The sequence below is a fragment of the Pristiophorus japonicus genome, chromosome 19 (assembly GCF_044704955.1).
Source record: "Pristiophorus japonicus isolate sPriJap1 chromosome 19, sPriJap1.hap1, whole genome shotgun sequence".
Classification (NCBI taxonomy): Eukaryota; Metazoa; Chordata; class Chondrichthyes; family Pristiophoridae; genus Pristiophorus; species Pristiophorus japonicus.
Window position 1 is genome coordinate 32,185,118 of NC_091995.1, and position 18,956 is coordinate 32,204,073.

The window sequence follows — 18,956 nt, forward strand, 5'->3', positions numbered from 1 at the left end:
TGATTAATTCGTGTCTTTCTAAATGAAGATTTATCCTGTCCCTCAGAATTTTTTCCAATAATTTTCCATCACCAAGGTTAGACTGACTGGCCTATAATTACTCGGTCTATCCCGTTCTCCCTTTTTAAACAAAGGTACAACGTTAGCAGTCCTCTAGCACCATACCTGTTGCCAGAGAGAATTGGAAAATGACGGTCACAGCCTCTGCTATTTCCTCTTTTACTTCTCTTAACAGCCTGGGATAGATTTCATCCGGGCCTGGGGATTTATCCACTTTCAAAGCTGCTAAGTCCCTTAATACTTCCTCTCTCACTGTGTTTATTTCATCCAATATTTCACACTCCTCCTCCTCGATAGCAGTGTCTGCATCGCCTCCTTTCTTTTGTGAAAAGTATTCATTAAGAACCATACCCACATCTTCCGCCTCCACACACAGATTTCCTTTATGGTCTCTAATAGGTCCTATTTCTTTAGTTATCCTCTTGCTCTTAATGTATTTATAAAATATCATTGGGTTTTCCTTGATTTTACTTGCCAAAATGTTTTCATGCTCTCTCTTTGCTTTCTTAATTTCCTTTTTAATTTTACCCCTGCACGTTCTATACTCCTCCAGAGTTTCTGCAGTATTGAGCCCTCGGTATCTGTCATAAGCCTCCCTTTTTTTCTTTATCCTACCCTGTATGTTCCTTGACATCCAGGGGACTCTAGATTTGTTAGTCCCACCCTTTTTCCTTAAGGGAACATACTTGCTCTGAATCCACTGCTCTGACACTGATTTACCTTCAAGTAGCTGTTTTCAGTTCACTTTGGCTAAATCCCATCTCAGCTTAGCAAAATTGGCTTTTCCCCAATTGAGAACTTTTATCCTTTTCCATAACTACCCTAAATCTAACTGAATTGTGATCACTAGCACCAAAATGCTCTCCCACTGATACCCCTTCCACCTGCCCAACTTCATTCCCTAAAACTAAGTCCAGAACCGCCCCTCCCTTGTTAGGCTTGTTACATACTATCTAAAAAAGTTCTCCTGAATGCATTTTAGGAATTCTGCATCCTCTATACCTGTCACACTAATTTTATTCGGGTAGTTGAAATCCCCTACTATTACTGCCCTATAGTTTTTGCACTTCTCAGAAATTTGCCAATATATTTGCTTTTCTATCTCCCTCTGACTGTTTGGGGGTCTACAGTACACTCACAGCAGTGTGATCGCCCCTTTTTTGTTCTTCAATTCAACCCATATGGCCTCATTTGATAATCCTTCTAACATATCTGCAATTGTTTCTTTAATCAATACTGTGACACCCCCCTCCTTTTTTTAATCCCCCTCTCTATCCCGTCTGAAAACCCTGTAACCAGGAATGTTGAGCTGCCATACCTGCCATGTCTCATAATAGCTATATCATACTTCCAAGTGTCTATCTGTGCTCTCAGCTCATCTGCTTTATTCCATATACTCCTTGCATTGAAATATATACCATTTAGTACTGCCAAACTCCCTTGTTGTCTATTTTCTAGTCCTTGTTTCCTCTGCCTTTCAAATTCACTTTCTATATTTCTGCTTTCCAATTTCAGCTTTGCTTCACTCCCTTCTGAATTTATTCTCAGGTTCCTATCCCCCTGCCAAGCTTGTTTAAACCCTCCCCAACAGCACGAGCACCACCCCCCACGAGGATTTTTGTTCCGGCTCTGTTGAGGTGCAACCCATCTGGCTTGTACAGGTCCCACCTCCCCCAGAAATGGTCCCAAAATGCCTCAGAAATTTAAAGCCCTCCCTCCTGCACCATCTCTCCAGCCACGCATTCATCTGCTCTATCCTCCTCTTTCTGTACTCACTGGCACGTGGCGCCGGGAGTAATCCGGAGATTACTACATTTGAGGTTCTGCTTTTTAATCTCTCGCTTAGCTCCCTAAAATCTTCCTGCAGGACCTCATCCCTTTTTCTACCCACGTCATTGATACCAATATGGACCACGACCTCTGGGTGTTCACCCTCTCCCCACAGAATGCCTTGCAGCTGCTCGGTGACATCCTTGACCCTGGCACCAGGGAGGCAACATACCATCCTGGAGTCACATTTGCGGCCGCAGACATGCCTGTTTGCTCCCCTGACTATCGAATCCCCTACTGCTATTGCTCTTCCATTCTTCCTCCCCCCCCCGGCCCCCGCCCCGTGCAGCTGAGCCACCCGTGGTGCCATGGACTTGGCTTTGACTGCACTCCCCAGAGGAACCATCGCCCCCCCCCCCACCCACCAGTACTCAGAACAGAAACAGAACAGAGAGCGAGATAGATTCGGGGAACTCCTGCACTAACTACCTGGTCCTCCACTTCTGTTTGGCGGTCACCCATTCCCTCTCGGCCTGCACACTCTTATGCTGCGGGCTGACCACCTCTGGAAACGTGCTATCCATGAAGTTCTCAGCCTCGCGGATGCACCGCAGTGACTCCAGCCGCCGCTCAAGCTCCGAACCCCGGAGCTCAAGTTGCTGTCGCTGGCGACAGACACTTCGTGCACATGTGGTCGTCCAGGCTACGCGAAGCGTCCAGGACTTCTCACATGGCACAGGATGTGCACTCCATGGGACTGAGCTGCCCTGCCGTGCCTCTAGTTATTAGATTAATTAACAAAATTTTTTTGTGTATCCCTCTGCCCTTAGTTAAAGACTAAAATTGTTTGAACTCGTGCTCTCCACTCTCTGTCCTGCAATTGTTTGAACTGGAACCCTCCACTCTCCTGCCCTGTGATTGTTTGAACTGGCGCTCTCCACCATCTCCTCTGCTCCAGGGAGAACAAACCCAGCTTCTCCTGTCTAGCCACGTAACTGAAGTCCCTTATTCCTAGAATCATTCTCGTTAATCTTTTCTGCACCCTCTCTAAGACCTTCACATCCTTCCTAAAGTGCAGTATCCAGAATTGGACACAATACTCCAACTGGGGCGGAACCTGTGCTTTATACAGGTTCTCGCGATCTACCCTATCAAATCGTTTAATCATCATAAACATCTTGGTTAGATCACCCTCTTAATCTTCTATACTCGAGGGCCTAGTCTATGCAACCTGTCCTTGACAATTCCCAAGTCTGATATTTGAGCAAATATGTTAACCCATTTAAAATAACTAGTTCACAAATCAATATTAAAGCACGATTGACGAGTCAGCTGTGCTCAGTGAGTCGCACCGTCGCATCTGAGTCAGGAGTTTGTAGGTCCAAGTCCCACTCCAGGGACTTGAGCACATTAATCCAGGCTGACACTCCTAGTGCAGTGCTGAGGGAGTACTGCACTGTGGGAGGTGCCGTCTTTCAGATGAAACGTTAAACCGAGGCCCCGTCCGCTCTCTCAGGTGGACGTAAAAAAATCCCATGGCACTATTTTGAAAAGAGCAGGGGAGTTATCCCTGGTGTACTGGGGCCAATATTTATCCCACAATCAACATGAGTAAAACAGATTATCTGGTCATTATCACATTGCTGTTTGTGGGAGCTTGCTTGTGTGCAAACTGGCTGCCGTGTTTCCCACATTACAACAGTGACTACACTTCAAAAGTTCTTCATTGGCTGTAAAAACTTCGAGATGTCCGGTGGTCATGAAAGGCGCTATATAAATCCAAGTCTTTCGTCTTATTTCATCCACCACAGTGTTCAAAAGCCAAGCAGCAATTGAAACACTGCAGCACCTCTTTCTACCACCAGAGGGAGCTCGGTGAGAGTTTCCCTGCAGTCTGTTTCCACAGCAGTAAAATGGAGATCAGAGCAGATTCTGTCGAACTTCCACTGGAAGGTGCACAATGAACCCATCCAATTCCTTATTAAGAGAAGGTGGAAATCACCATCCAAGTCAAACCTGGTATCTAGACACTCCCAGGGGCAGTTACATGGCAGTGCTGAATGGATAGCTGTTAGCCACCTCACCAAGCAGGCCTCTCAAATGGAGATGTCAAGCCGGGGGCTCAGTGGGTAGCACTCTCTCGCCTCCGAGTCAGAAGGTTGTGGGTTCAAGTCCCACTCCAGAGCACAAAAGATTGAAGGCTTTGGCCAAAACACAAGCCGAAAGGACGACGATGCAAACCGAATGGCGGCCAACCGAGCGGCGAACCAGGTGGTTCGAAGTACCATTCGAGTGACTGCTAAGAAAGCGAGGGGAGTGACGACAATCGACCGGTCCTTCTTCGTCAAGAACATCCTGCTTGAATCGTGCAGCATGAAGATTGCGGCGATCTTCGCCCGGCAGGGCTTTCCGAAGAGAGGCTACTTTGATGTAACCTTCAAAAACGTCACCCAATGCCTAAAATTCCTGAAGGCATTGAAGGAGATGGCTGAACTGCTGCGGTCAATAGTGACTGCAGAACCACTGTTCACCCTTCCATCGCAGAGGAAGAGCACTAATCACAGTGCATATGTAACAAGCCCCACCACAACCCAGTCATTGATGTGCTGACATTCCTCGTCAGGTATGTCGATGGGACAGGCATCAGAGTGGACGTGAAGGACTTGCATGGGATTTGGACCAGCAAGCACCACATCCAGGTCACTTTAAAAGCGGACGCCAATGGAACCATCCTGCACCCGCCCCCGCCCCCCCCCCCCCCCGCCCCCAGCTTCGCCATCGGAGGAAGTCAGGGCTACATGGTGTACGCTGGACAACCCAATGTGTGCCGACCCTGCGGGAAAGCAGGCCGCGTGGCGGCAAGCTGCAAAGCAGTCATTTGCCGCAACTGCAAGGAGGAAGGACACCAGACAAAGGACTGCAAAGAGAGCAAGTGCTGCAACCTTTGTGGTGTGGCTGGACATCTGTACAAAGCCTGCCCCAAGCACAATTTCAGCTATGCGGAGGCGGCAAAATAAATATGGTGACATGTGAGGCGGAAGCTGAGGAGCGCAACACCCCAGAGGAGACCGACACGTCCCTCCCCACCAAGACACCGTGCGAACAAACTACTGCCCTAGTCGACACTGACCGAGAGGATGGAGGGAAGTCTGCCACGGCAAGCCGCCAGACACTAACACAAACACCCAACAGTGTAACTCTCCCCCGAGACACCGAGTCCATGGAAGAGCAGGGAGCAGAAGCAGAAGAGGAACAGGAATGGCAGCGCGTCACCAAGAAGGCGGCAGCCCGCAAATCAAAGGAAAAAAGGCCTCCTGCAGAAACGAGGGGCAAAAGACGGCTAGAGTCCACGACGGACAGCAGTGGCTGCAGCTCTTCCGATGACGAAGGGTGAGGCAAAAGCCCCCACTACCACCAGCAGAAGAGGAGGCAAAACGCCAGTGCGACCAACGCAGCCCAGCTCCGGGACCCTGGGAGCAGCGAAGTGACCGATGCACCCCTGCTCCGGATCTCTGGGAGCGATGAAGCCACCAATGCACCCCGGCTCCAGATCTCTGGGAGCGATGAAGCCACCAATGCACCCCGGCTCCGGATCTCTGGGAGCGATGAAGTGACAGATGCACCCCAGCTCCAGAATGCCGTGAGCGATGACACCACAGGGGATGCACACAAGGAACAACCAACACCAGGCGAGGGCAGCCCAGTTGACATGGAGGACCTCCCGTCCACACTGCTGGCGTCCCCTGGTCGAACCATCCCCAAGGCAGAGGACAACCCATATCTCAGCCAAGGTGCAGATGATTTTAAAGCTAACCTATGTATGCAGGAACAGGCCACAGGGCCAAAGGAATGCGTGTTTGTAATGTAATGTTTGGACTGTAATCACCAATTTAAAAATAGGTTTAAAGATTGCATCCATTAATGTGCGTAGCGTTAAATCGACCACGCGATGTGTTTCCACCTTGGGGTACATCGCCAAGGTCAAGGCAGACCTGCTATTCTTGTAACAGTGTGGCCTGCCGCACTTCAGCAGTTACCGGCAGTGGTTGCAATGGTGGTTCCACAGAACATCTGTCTGGTCAGGAGGCAACGATTGCCGTTCCTCCGGCCTGGGCATTCTACTGCGGGGAGGCCACTTCACCATCACTGAAGTTAAGGAGGTGTTGGGCGACCGCCTACTCGTAGCAGATGTATTGTATAAAAATGTTCCTCGAAGGCTAATTAACATCCAGACCGGTCGTTCTGGGCGGTGATTTCAACTGCATCATCGATGCGGCTGGACAATCCAGCAGAGCCGACAGCAAACTGGACATCACATCCAAACTTCTGATGGACGTGGTAAAAGATGCCAAACTGTGCGATGTCTTCAGCAACCCTGCAGATGGAGCACCGCGCAGATACACCTGGTCGAGAACAGACTGGTCCGTCCGTTCCAGAATAGACTTCCTGTTTATGTCCCACACGCTTAAGGTCAGATCCACCGACGTCACGCCAGTGTTCTTCTCTGACCACTGCCTCCTACTGGCCGACTGCCTCCAACAGGAAGACCAGAAAGTTGGCAGGGGGATATGGAAGCTCAACGTGAAACTGTTGACCCCGGAAAACATCGAGGAACTCAAGAGGGATTACAAAGATTGGAGAACCGTAAAACCCCTCTGTGATTCCCTGATGCACTGGTGGGAAGCAATCAAAACAAACATCAAGAGGTTCTTCATCGTCAAAAGGTGTTCAGGAGGTGAGAGGGAGACAGAGGGAATTGTCCCAACTCCAGAAGAGTATGCAAAACCTGCTCCTGCTGCAGTCGATGGGGGTCAATGTCACGGAGGAACTCCAAGAGGTGAAGGGTCAGTAAGCCTCGCTCTTTGCCTCAGAGTCCTCCAAAATCATCTTCCGCTCCAGAGTCCGCTCCGTCGAGCAGGATGAGACGTGTTCGCGTTTCTTCTTCCAAAAGGTACACAGAGGGAGCTCTGTGATCAGCAGCTTAAAGGAAGAAGATGGTTCTGTGACGTCTTCGCAGCCTGACATGCTGACGTCAAGCCCACAGACCGCGCAGCCTCCCAGTCCTTCCTGTCGTCTATTTCGGAGGTCTTAGACGACAGCGAGCGGGAGAGTCTGGACCACCCGCTAACTCTGGACGAGCTGACAAAGGCTGTCCGGTCCCTCGCGACGAGTAAAACTCCCGGAAGCGACGGCTTACCGGTCGAGTTGTACTCGGCTCTGTGGGACTGGATAGGCCCAGACCTGCTGGAAGTGTAGAGGGGTATGCTTCTGGCCGGCAGTATGTCAGAATCAATGAGGAAAGGCATCATCTACAAGCAGAAGGGGCAGAGGGAGGAAATCAAAAATGGGCGGCCCATTTCGCTGCTCAATGTGGACTACAAGATCCTGTTGAAGGTCATTGCAAACAGGGTCAAGTCTGCTCTAGAGCTGGTGATCCACCCGGACCAGACCTGCGCTGTCCCCGGCAGGAAGGTCTCTGATAGCCTCGTGCTACTCAGGGATACGATCGCCTACGTGCGGGACAGGAGGGTGGACACCTGTTTAATCAGCTTGGACCAGGAGAAGGCCTTTGACAGGATATCGCACACGTACCTGATGTACGTGCTCTCCAAGATGGGGTTTGGGGAGAGAATCTGCAATTGGATCCAACTGCTCTACACAGACATCAGTAGCACAGTTCTAATCAACGGGTGGGAAACTGAAAGCTTTCCGATCAGGTCTGGAGTCAGGCAAGGCTGTCCCCTCTCCTCTGTCTTGTTTGTGTGCTATATCGAGCCCTTTGCCGAGTCCATCAAGAAGGATGCGGGCATTAGGGGGGGTGACGATCCCAGGCAGCAGGGGGGTGACGATCCCAGGCAGCAGAGGCGCTCAGGTCAAGACCTCCCTGTACATGGACGACATCACCGTCTTTTGCTCGGATCCGCTGTCAGTCCGCAGGTTGCTCACAATCTGCGACCAGTTTGAACTGGCCTCGGGGACGAAGGTTAATCGCAGCAAAAGTGAGACCATGTTCTTTGGAAGCTGGGCCGACCGATCCTTTATTCCCTTCAACATGAAGTCAGATTACCTGAAGGGGTTGGGAATATGGTTCGGAGCAGATGGGATGTGCGCAAAAGACTGGAAGAAGCGTATCGCTAAAGCCAAACAGAAACTGGGATAGTGGAAGCTGTGCTCCCTCACCATTGCAGGAAAGAACCTGGTCACCAGGGGTGAGGTGCTCTTGCTGTTGTTGTACGTGGCGCAGGTCTGGCCCATACCCGGCCCCTGTACCGTGGTCGTCACCCGAGCCGTCTTCCACTTCGTCTGGAGATCGAAAATGGACTGTGTCCGCAGAGACACGATCCGCAAATCACTGGACGTTCCGAACGTGGCCCTCATCCTGATGGCTACCTTTGTGTGCGGCTACATCAAGCTGTGCATAGACCCTTCGTACGCAAACACCAAGTGTCTGAGATTCTATCTGTCCCCGGTGTTGTGAAGGATGGGTCTGGCCAGGCTGCTGCGGAACGCTCCAACCAGTTGGACCATGCCTCAGCACCTGTCCTTCGTGGAAACGTTTTTCAAGAAAAACACCTTTGACCACAAGGCCATAAAGCAGTGGTCGGCATGCAAGGGCCTGGACGGCCTACGGAAGAAGATGATGGATCCTGTCGGACGGTTCCCCGAGCAGACTGTCGAACTCATTTGACAGAATGTCTCATCGCCAGAGCTTTCACACAAGCACCAAGATGTAGCTTGGTTGGCGGTGAGGAGGGCCCTACCCGTCAGAGCGTTCATGCACAGCCGGGGTTTCAGAGACACGGCACTCTGCCCCCGAGTTGGCTGTGGTACGGACGAGACTGTCATCCACCTCCTTTGGGACTGCCCCTTTGCAAGGCAGGTCTGGATGGAGATGCAGTGGTTGCTGTCGAGGTTCATCCCGAGCAGCTCCGTAACACAGGACTCTGCGCTCTACGGGCTGTTCCCAGGGACACACACCGAGACAGACATCACCTGCTGCTGGAGGGCCATCAACTCGGTGAAAGACGCACTTTGGACTTGCCGAAACTTGCTGGTCTTCCAGAGCAAGGAGATATCCACATCTGCGTGTTGCAGACTGGCACAATCCAAGATCCAGGAGTACGTGCTGAGGGACGCACTAAAAATTGGTGCAGTCGCTGCAAAGGCACGATGGGGAAGAGCCACAGTTTAAAGCCCTTCCACCACGGTAAACCCAGGGGATGGAATCAGACCCCCTCGGGCTGTACTTGTTAATCTGCTTGTATACATAGAGCACCACGTACTGAAAAACACCTGCGTTGTGCCATGTATAATGAAAGTCTCTGCACTGTTTAGTAACTTGTAAAGAAATGTAAATGTATTCTCATCCGTTCCGTGTACTGCTATCATCTGCACAGTGCTACATGTAACGTGATTCGTGATCGGTATTGAAATGTATCCTGGAATGTAATGTAAACCTGTTCTCATCTGCTCCATGTAATACCCTCATTTGCACAGCACTACATGTAACGTGATTTACGGATTGTACTAAACTGTACCTTGAAATGAAATGCACGCTAGTGCATTGTATGGAACTGCTGTCAGCATCCAAACGAATTGTATGGAATTGCTGAATTTACAATGTATTGTGAAAATTTTATATGAATAAAGTATATTTTGGGGAAAAAAAAGTCCCACTCCAGAACACTAAAGCAAGGCTGACACTCGGAGTGCCAGTACTGAGGGCGCGTTTGGCCTTCAGAGGTGTCGTCTTTCAGATGAAGGCTTCGTCTGCCCTCTCAGGTGGATATAAAAGATCCCACGACACCACTTCAAAGAAGAGCAGGGGAGTTCCTCCCCTCGATCTCCTGGGCAATGTTTAGCCCTCAACCAACATTTATAAAAAAAAGTTGTTAGATCATTGTCAAATTGCCCACGATTTGTGGGCACTGTTGTGTGTAGCGTCTTCTTTCATTTTTTTTGGCCAAGGTGAAGGCCTGAGGCCTGTAGTACAGGGACCAGGAGAGCGAGATGAGCTTGGGGTAGGGGACGACTGCGGAGCATGGGCTATGGCACAGTTGAGTCTCGTGGGACAAAGAGTCTCGACCTGACGCGGTAAGCAGGCAGAGAGGAAGGCCATGGAGAGGCACCCGGCCTGGGAGCTTGTGCAGAAAAATGGGAAAGAACGGCAGCGGCACTGAGCATGTCAGAGTGGACGCGAAAGAGAGGGGCAAGAAAATGTGCAACAGCGGGAGGGGGCGTGAGTGGCAAGAGAGGGACTGCCCCTCAGACAGAAAGCCCATTTAAAACTGAGATGAGGAGGAATTGCTTCTCTCAGAGGGTTGTAAATCTGTGGAATTCGCTGCCCCAGAGAGCTGTGGAGTCTGGGTCATTGAATATATTTAAGACGGAGATAGACAGATTTTTGAGCGATAAGGGAGTAAAGGGTTATGGAGAGCGGGCAGGGAAATGGAGCTGAATCCACAATCTTATTGAATGGCGGAGCAGGTTCGAGGGGCCAAATGGTCTACTCCTGTTCCTATTTCTTATGTTCTTTTGGTAGCATCCCATCCAGGGGAAAAATACAAAAATGACTTGCATTTATATAGCGCTTTTCACGACCACCAGACATCTCAAAGCGCATTTCAGCCAATGAAGTACTTTTGGAGTGTAGTCACTGTTGTAATGTGGGAAATGGGGCAGCCAATTTGTGCACAGCAAGCTCCCACACACAGCAATGTGATAATGACCCAGATAATCTGTTTTTGTTATGTTGACTTGAGGGATAATTATTGGCCCCAGGACGTCGGGGATAAGTCCCCTGCTCTTCTTCGAAATAGAGCCTTTTACGGCCACTTGAGAGAACAGACAGGGCCTCGGTTTAACGTCTCATCTGAAAGAGGGCACCTCCGACGGTGCAGCGCTCCCTCAGCACTGCACTGGGAGTGTCAGCCTGAATTTTTGTGCTCAAGTCTCTGGAGTGGGACTTGAACTCACAACCGTCTGACTCAGGTGAGAGTGCTGCTCACTGAGCCACAGCTGACTGTGAGATGGAAACTGACACGGAAGAGACAAGAAGCTCCTGCAGATGTGGTAGGACGATCCAGGTAAGAGCTTGGTCAGAGATTGGATGGAACATTTGGGAGTGAACTCTGGGTCCCAAACCTGAGCCTTTGGGATGAACACTCAACCACATTGGATAAGTACGCAATGGCAGGCCTTCTTGGCTGACCAGTGAAGCATCGAAGGAGTGCTACCTTCTCAGAGCAACTATATTTTGAGTTTTTTTTTTTAAATGTGTTCACGGGATGTGGGAGGCGCTGGCAAGCCCAGCCATTTATTGCCCATCCCTAATTGCTGCTTTTCGTAGCGGTTTGTTACAACTGAGTGGCTCACTAGGCTATTTCAGAGGGCAGTTAAGAGTCAACCTCACTGCTGTCACATATGGGCCAGACCGGGTAAGGACGGCAGATTTCCTTCCCGAAAGGGACATTAGTGAACCAGATGGGTTTTTACAACAATCGGGTAGTTTCATGGTCGGCATTGCTGATATTAACTTTTGTTAAAAATTCCACATTTATTTAATTAACTGAATTTAAATTCCCCAACTGCCGTGGTGGGATTTGAACTCACGCCTCTGGATCATTAGTCCAGGCCTCTGGATTACTGGTCCAGTAACATTACCACTGTGCTACCGTTCCCAAAGTAAAGCCATGTTTGCTAAACAATGCTCAATGGTGCCCATGCGAACACCAGTGGGTAGGGGGGGCCAGCCACATAGTGACACCGTTAATGTGAAAGTTCCACGTCCCATCTCCGCGTCTTCCTTCGCGGCGGCCTGCCAGTCCGAGTGGACCGCAGGGGAGTGAGCCACAACAGGCCCGACAAACAGCACTGCCCTCCTCCGACACTAGAGTGCGCCAAACCGAGTCGCTTCACTTACCGCACATACGCCGCTAAATCGCCAACTTTGGTGCTTCGTGTTTTAATCATCTGTTTTAAAAGACAAATAAAGGCAACCTTATTCTGAGGAAACACTTGCACACTTCCCACAAATCTTACTTGTAAAGTGTCAGCCATGGCTCAGTGGGGCAGCACTCTTGCCTCTCAGTCAGAAATCTGTGGGGTTCAAGTCATCCAGGCTGACACTCCAGTGCAGTGCTGAGGGACTGCTGCGCTGTCTTTCGGATGAGACGTTAGACACACAGAATCTCAGTTTGTTTAGGCGGACATAATATTGGAACTATTGGAATAGCAGGGGCATTCGCCCCAGTGTCCTGACCAATATTTATCCTCATTCAACATCACTAAAGCTGATTGTGTGGTCAATAATAACTTGTATTTATATAGCCCCTTTCGGATATGCAACATTCCAAGGCACTTCACAGGAGTATTGAGAGACAAAACATTTGACACCGAGCTGCATAAGGAAAAATTAGGGCAAATGACCAAAACCTTGGTCAAAGAAGTAGGTTTTAAGGAGCGTCTTGAAGGAGGAAAGAAATAGAGGCGGAGAGGTTTAGGGAGCTTGGGGCCTAGGCAACAGAAGGCACGACCACCGATGGTTAATGGATTACAATCAGGGCTGCTCAGGGGGGCAGAATTAGAGGATCGCAGATATCTCGGGGGGGGGGGTTGTGAGGCTGGAGGAGATTACAGAGATAGGGAGGGGCGAGGCCATGGAGGGATTTGTAAACAAGGATGAGAATTTTGAAATCGAGATATTGCTTAACCGGAAGCCAATGTAGGTCAGCGAGCACAGGGGTGATGGGTGAGCGGGACTTGGTGCGAGTTAGGACACGGGCAGCTGAGTTTTGGATCACAACAACTTGTATTTATATAGCGCCTTTAACATAGTGAAACATTCCAAGACACTTCACAGGAGTATTATGAGACAAATAATTTGACACCGAGCCACATAAGGAGAAATTAAGGCGGGTGACCAAAAGCTTGGTCAAATGAGGTAGGTTTTAAAAGAAAGATTTCGATTTATACAGCGCCTTTCAGGACCACCGGATGTCTCAAAGCGCTTTACAGCCAATGTAAATGGAATGTAGTCACTGTTGTAGTGTGGGAAATGCGGCAGCCAACTTGCGCACAGCAAGCTTCCACAAACAGCAATGTGATAATGACCAGATAATCTGCTTTTTTTATGCTGATTGAGGGATAAATATTGGCCCAAGACACCGGAGATAACTCCCCTGGCTCTTCTTCGAAATAGTGCCACGGGATCTTTTATGTCCACTTGAGAGCGCAGACGGTTTAACGTCTCATCTGAAACACAGCATCTCCGAGGGAAATACAGAAGATTCACAAAGTCTTACTAAACTAAGAGAAAATTCTGTTCTTGTCATAACTTTGAGTTTGGATCCATACTGCTACTGAGTCCTCAGTGGGAGAATGAGACTAGGCTTTTCAGAGCCCGTCAGGGATATCAACCAACCACTCCTCTAAGTATATTCAGCACTGTAAAATGAAGAGTCTCAATGCTAATACGAGCTCATAAATAAGATTACAATCAAATTTTACAACTGGAGGAAGACTTACTCTTGGCAGCACATCTAGTGATGGTAAATTTGGTAAAAATAAAACATTTACAATTTCGCTACACAGTGACCAAAGCAATTCTTCTCCATGTACACTATTATGCATGATATTGTAAAATATTTAATGACACCATTGTGATTGGAATTCACTCTTAATAATTGTAAATTATTCCACTGCTTTGATGTGTTAACTATTCTCTTTGGTTTTAAAAAAGCATCTTGAAGGAGGAAAGAAGTAGACCTCTAGTTTACGTAAGTTGTGAAAGGTGTGATATAATTGCAAGTTCTTTATTGTACTGACATGTAGACTGACGGGTGTCCCAAAGTGCACGAGTGAATCATCGCCCTTAAACACACCGCCGTATGTCCTTGCACTTCCCGCAGGAGCGGCGGCAGATGTTCTGCCCGACCGGGGGTTTCTGCCATCCGACCGGCAGCCGGCTGAGGCAGATGTGGGCTCTGCTTCCAACGCGGGCGATCCGTCACAGCGGGACCCTTTGTATCAAACCCGGAGGCCCTTGTGCGATGAGACAGACCCCCTGCTGGACCATGACATCACAAAGGAGGAGGAATCGTTCGAACTCACGCACTCCAGACCGCCCGGATAACCAGAACACACTTGAGCATCGCCAGAACAAAAGCCAAAGTACTGCGGGTGCTGGAAATCCCGATTTACAATAAACACAGAAAATGCTGCGAGAGCTCGCGCAAGTCAGGCAGCATCTGAGAGGTCGCTTCTGTTCTCGCTTAACAACTCGTATTTATATAGCACTTTAACGTAGTGAAACGTCCCAAGGGGCTTCCGCAGGAGTATTACGAGATTTAAAAGAATTGACACCGCATAAGGAGAAATGAACGCAGGTGACCAAAAGCTTGGTCAAAAAGGAAGGTTTTAAGGAGCGTCTTGAAGGAGGAAAGAGGGGTAGAGGTGTGGAGGGGTTCAGGGAGGGAGTTCCAGAGCTTAGGGCCTAGGTAACCGATGGTTGAGCGATTATAATCAGGGATGCTCAAGAGGGCAGAATTAGAGGAGTGTATACATCTGAGACAATAGTGATGTTGAGTATTGCAATGTTGGACACTCTCGAAGATTAAGCATTAATAGATTTTCCGGGAGGGTGGATTTTCCCGCCACGTTCTACGGCACACGCCCAATATTCAGTGCTGTTGAAGTCAGTGGACGTGACAATGGGGCAGGGCGCCACTGTGACCATACATGTGACCAAAACGATACCGCCTGTTTCATGTTCCCGCCCTTGTCCGAATTTCACCCCCCAAGACACTCGTAATTTATTTTGCCCAATCTAACCTTTCCCTGCACCCCCTCCTCTCAAATTACCCCGCTATGCCTCACCTGTTCATCTCCTATCAGCTGTGGCTCAGTGGGTAGCTCTCTTGCCTCCGAGTCAGAAGGTTGTGGGTTCAGGACCCACTCCAGAGACTTGAGCACAAAAATCCAGGCCTACACTCCCAGTGCAGTGCTGAGGGAGTGCTACACTGTCGGAGGAGACTTTAAACTAACGTTTTCCCTCTCAGGTGGACGTAAAAGATCCCACGACTATTTCGAAGAAGAGCTGGGGAGTTTCGCCTCAGTGTCCAGGCCAATATTTATCCCTCAAAAAACAGATTACTTAGTCATTATCACATTGCTGTTTGTGGGAGCTTGCTGTACGCACAAATTGGCTGCCACATTTCCTACATTCATCATCATCATAGGCAGTCCCTCGAATCGAGGATGACTTGCTTCCACGTCAAAAAGTTCACAGGTATTTCAATGATGGACCTTAAATTCCAGGTCCGAACTAAATCTTGAAGGGTAAAAGATGCCTGTGCTTGGGCTTGACAGAGCTATGTCTTGGTCCAGTATCAAGGATTAACCAAGACGACTGGAGACCAGCTCTGCTGCACAGACCTAGTGCGCACACATATCGCAGTGTGGGCTGGCCCGTGCCGCCCCTGGGCCCTCGCTTCTTCTGGGCCCCAAACTCACGCCTCTCCTGGGCTCCGATCACGTCCCTCTACAATCTCTCGCCGCTGCTTCGCCCCGACCTTGGCCGCTCCTTTGCCCTGACCTCGCCGCTCCTGCTGTACCTGCCCACGCTCCAATCACCGACCTGAACCTTGATGACGTCACTCTTCACTACCGTCACTCTCCTGCTCCAGCACGTGCTGCTCCCTGGAGTGGTATGTCTCCACGCTGCTCCTTCCGCTCCCGGCCTGCTCCGATAATGCTCACAGGCCAGGGGCCGCTCAGACTGCTGGGCCGACAATCGACGGTCTCCTGTCCGACATCATCCCATCCCCTACATTACAACATTGACGGCACTTCAAAAGTACTTCATTGGTTGTAAAGCACTTTGGGATGCCCTGAGGTCGTGAAAGACGCTATTTAAATGCAAGTCTCTCTTTCCTGAATGAGCCAACACTAATTCTAACTCTCATTGGGTTGCACATATATCTGGAGTGAAGCCAGCTGGCACACAATGTACAGCCGCTGAGATACAGTGCGTTCCTTCAAGGCCACAGGTCAAAATGCTGTAAATAGGGACATCCCAAGGATGCCCAGATCAGGTTCCCCGATGCACCCACTGCTGTCGGTTTGACTCAGTACTAGCAGAAATGCGAGGGTATACATATCAGGAAAAGATGAACAGGCTGGGTCTCTTTTCTCTTGAAAAGAGAAGGCTGAGGGGTGACCTAATAGAGATCTTTAAAATTATGAAAGGTTTTGATAGAGTGGATACAGAGAGAATGTTTCCACTTGTGGGGAAGGTCATAATCAATATAAGATAGTCACCAAGAAATCCAATCGGGAATTCAAAACTTCTTTACCCAGAGAGTGGTGAGAATGTGGAACTCACTACCACAGGGAGTGGTTGAAGTGAATAGTATCGATGCGTTTAAGGGGAGGTTGGACAGGCATATGAGGGAGAAGGGAATAGAGGATTCTGCTGATAGATTTAGATGAGGAAAGACGGGAGGAGGCTCGAGTGGAGCATAAACGCTGGCATGGACTGGTTGGGCTGAATGGTCCGTTTCTGTGCCGTGTATCCTACGTAATACAAAAGTGAACGGGGAACAATAGAGGTTTAACAAAAGTGGCTCAGATTAAATATTATTGGCTGTTTGTAGAGATGATTACTCGAGTTAAACTATGAAGCGTTTTTTTTATACAAGAACAGGAAACATTAAATATCACGATAGTGGTGTTTGTAATCCTATGTAATCCTCCCCTTAAGAATCAAAAGGTTGTGGGATCATGGCCATGTCCCCTTGTCAAAGTTCACAGATACAACTGCCAGTCAAACCCACTACTCCAGGTTAGAGGCTTGACTCACTTGATCTGTGCAAAAGGTGGTTGGGGACGGTTTCCATGGTTACACTGAAACTGAGGGCAGTGAATGGCTGCATCTCTCATAACTGCATGAGATGAAACATTATCAATATTGACTGGGTAGCCAACCTGTGAGAGCGGCAAAGATAGTTGCAATTGAAAGCGATGGCCTTGAATCAATTAAGCAGTTACCGCGTTGGACAACCTCAGAACCTCTGTGCTTGCCTCAGACACTGGTACTTTGCGCAGCAATCTCCACCCAAACTATATGGTCTGAGTAACCCTTTTACTCCTGCTCAGCATGGTTTTTTTTTTAAAGTCTGCACTCGATCCATCTCGACTGCTTCTTTGAACAAGAGAAGGGCGAGGGGGCGACCCAATACGAGGTCTTTGAAACGAAGGGTGGCGTAGAGAAGATGTTCCCACTTGTGCAGGGGAGACCAAAACGACAGGTCATAAGCCGTGTTCCCCATCATTTTTTCTTTGTTGGGGTGCGCAACACCTTTAAGGGGCTGCGCGAGCAATTCACAGCTTCGCACCAGCACGGAGTTCAACATTGAGCACGCCGGTCCAGACTGCTAGTAATAAATATAAAAGATAGTCAACAATAAATGTAATGGGGACTTAAACTTTTTTTTTTTACAAGGGAATGGGTGGCCCACATGATGGGCCGAATGGCCTCCTTCTATGCTGTAAATTGCTATGATTCCACTGAGGCGAACAGCATTGATGCATTTAAGGGGAACAACAACACACTGGCCCTGAAATTCCGATGTCCCGGGTCCGTACGAAGTTTCTATGGACCTGGGAAGGCATCGGAAAAGCCGGGTTTCAGCATGCAATGAGCATGCGCTGAAAACCGGCTTTACCGATATACCAAGTTTCTGGCTTGACAGATCATCCGCAGATCGGGAGCAAGGACTCTTGCAAGATTTCCGATATTTACGAATATCTTGCCCTGCAAACATCATTTAAAATCCTGCGCCTGAAAAAGCAGGCTTTCAGCCTACTTTTACAGGCGCAAGTGGTTAAAAATAGAGAAACATTTAAAAATAAAATTATAAAAACACATTTTATTTTTAAAAACCCTCCCCACTATGATAAGTTTATTTTAAGGCTTCATTAAAAAAACTTTTTAAAAAGTCGGGAAAATATATATATTTTTTTTAATAAGAACTTTAATTTAAATGAATGTTAAATATGTAGTTTATTTTCTATTTTTTTATTGTGTTTTGGGTGTTTGAGGGTTCTCAATTCATACTAATAGGAGTTCCGGACTTATAGATCTCCTATTACTATGAATGAAAATCTATACTTCACCTGATTGGCTGCTGTCTCCAGATCCCGGCCTGCGCACGTCCCCACGTACACACACTGCGACGCACAGTCACGGGAGGCCTCAGGCTCGGAAGTTCCAATCGGCGCAGCAGCAACAGGTAAGCGCGCATCTTTTTTCTCTTTTTCTGTCGTTTGCCCGCGGGAAGAGCTCGAACGGAATTTCAGGGCCAAATAACGCCTTTAACATAGTAAAACGTCCCAAGGTGCTTCAGCGCAGTGTTACAAGGCAAAACAAATAAATCTGACACCGAGCCACAGAAGAAGAAATTACGGCAGGGGACCAAAAGCTTAGTCAAAGAGATAGGCTTTAAGGAGTGTCTTAAAGGAGGAGAGGTAGAGAGGTTTAGAAAACTAGACAAGTACATGAGGAAGCAAGGAATCGAAGGATATGTAGATAGGGTTAGATGAACAGCGGTGGGAGGAGGCTTATGTGGAGCATAAACACCGGCATAGACCAGTTGGGCCAAATGGCCTGTTTCTGTACTGTACAATCTATGTAATTCTCTGTAACTCAATATTCCCACTGCGGCTCTGCTGTTTCAGGTCAATTTTTCCATCCAATTAATTTATCCGAGGCTCCGATCGCCCCTCTGAAATACGCTCCTTTCCATTTCAACACACTTTTTCAGATCCCAGCATTTTCTGTTGGCACCTCTGCCCCTACAGTGCACTGCTCCGCATCGCAGGTAAACAGACTGCTACACAAAGCACACACGCACTACATGATACACAGCTGGAGCCTTGGAGCCCATTTGGCAATGAAAAAGTTGGACTTAATCTGATTTTTATCTCCACTTTCCACAAAACACCATCTCTAGATGATACGGACCAAATGTTTTTCCTGGGCTCCCCAATTATTATTCCCACAACATCCAACATTGTAACTGCGCAATCAGTAAACATCTGCTGAATCCAAATTAATTATATTCCTG

The 18,956-nt window shown here is 48.7% G+C and overlaps 1 protein-coding gene across 6 annotated transcripts in view; it reads right to left on the bottom strand.

Annotated features, from left to right (window-relative positions):
- Window positions 1-18,956, bottom strand: part of LOC139229827 (protein CutA homolog) — a 49,923-nt gene that overhangs the window by 2,924 nt on the left and 28,043 nt on the right. Inside the window, exon 6 of one of the 6 annotated variants that reach the window (XM_070861424.1) lies at window positions 11,753-11,802. The exons of the other annotated variants lie outside the window; for them this stretch is intronic. Within the exon in view, the coding sequence (XP_070717525.1) occupies window positions 11,753-11,802 (50 nt within the window). The remainder of the gene's footprint in view (window positions 1-11,752; window positions 11,803-18,956) is intronic. 6 annotated transcript variants of the gene reach the window in all.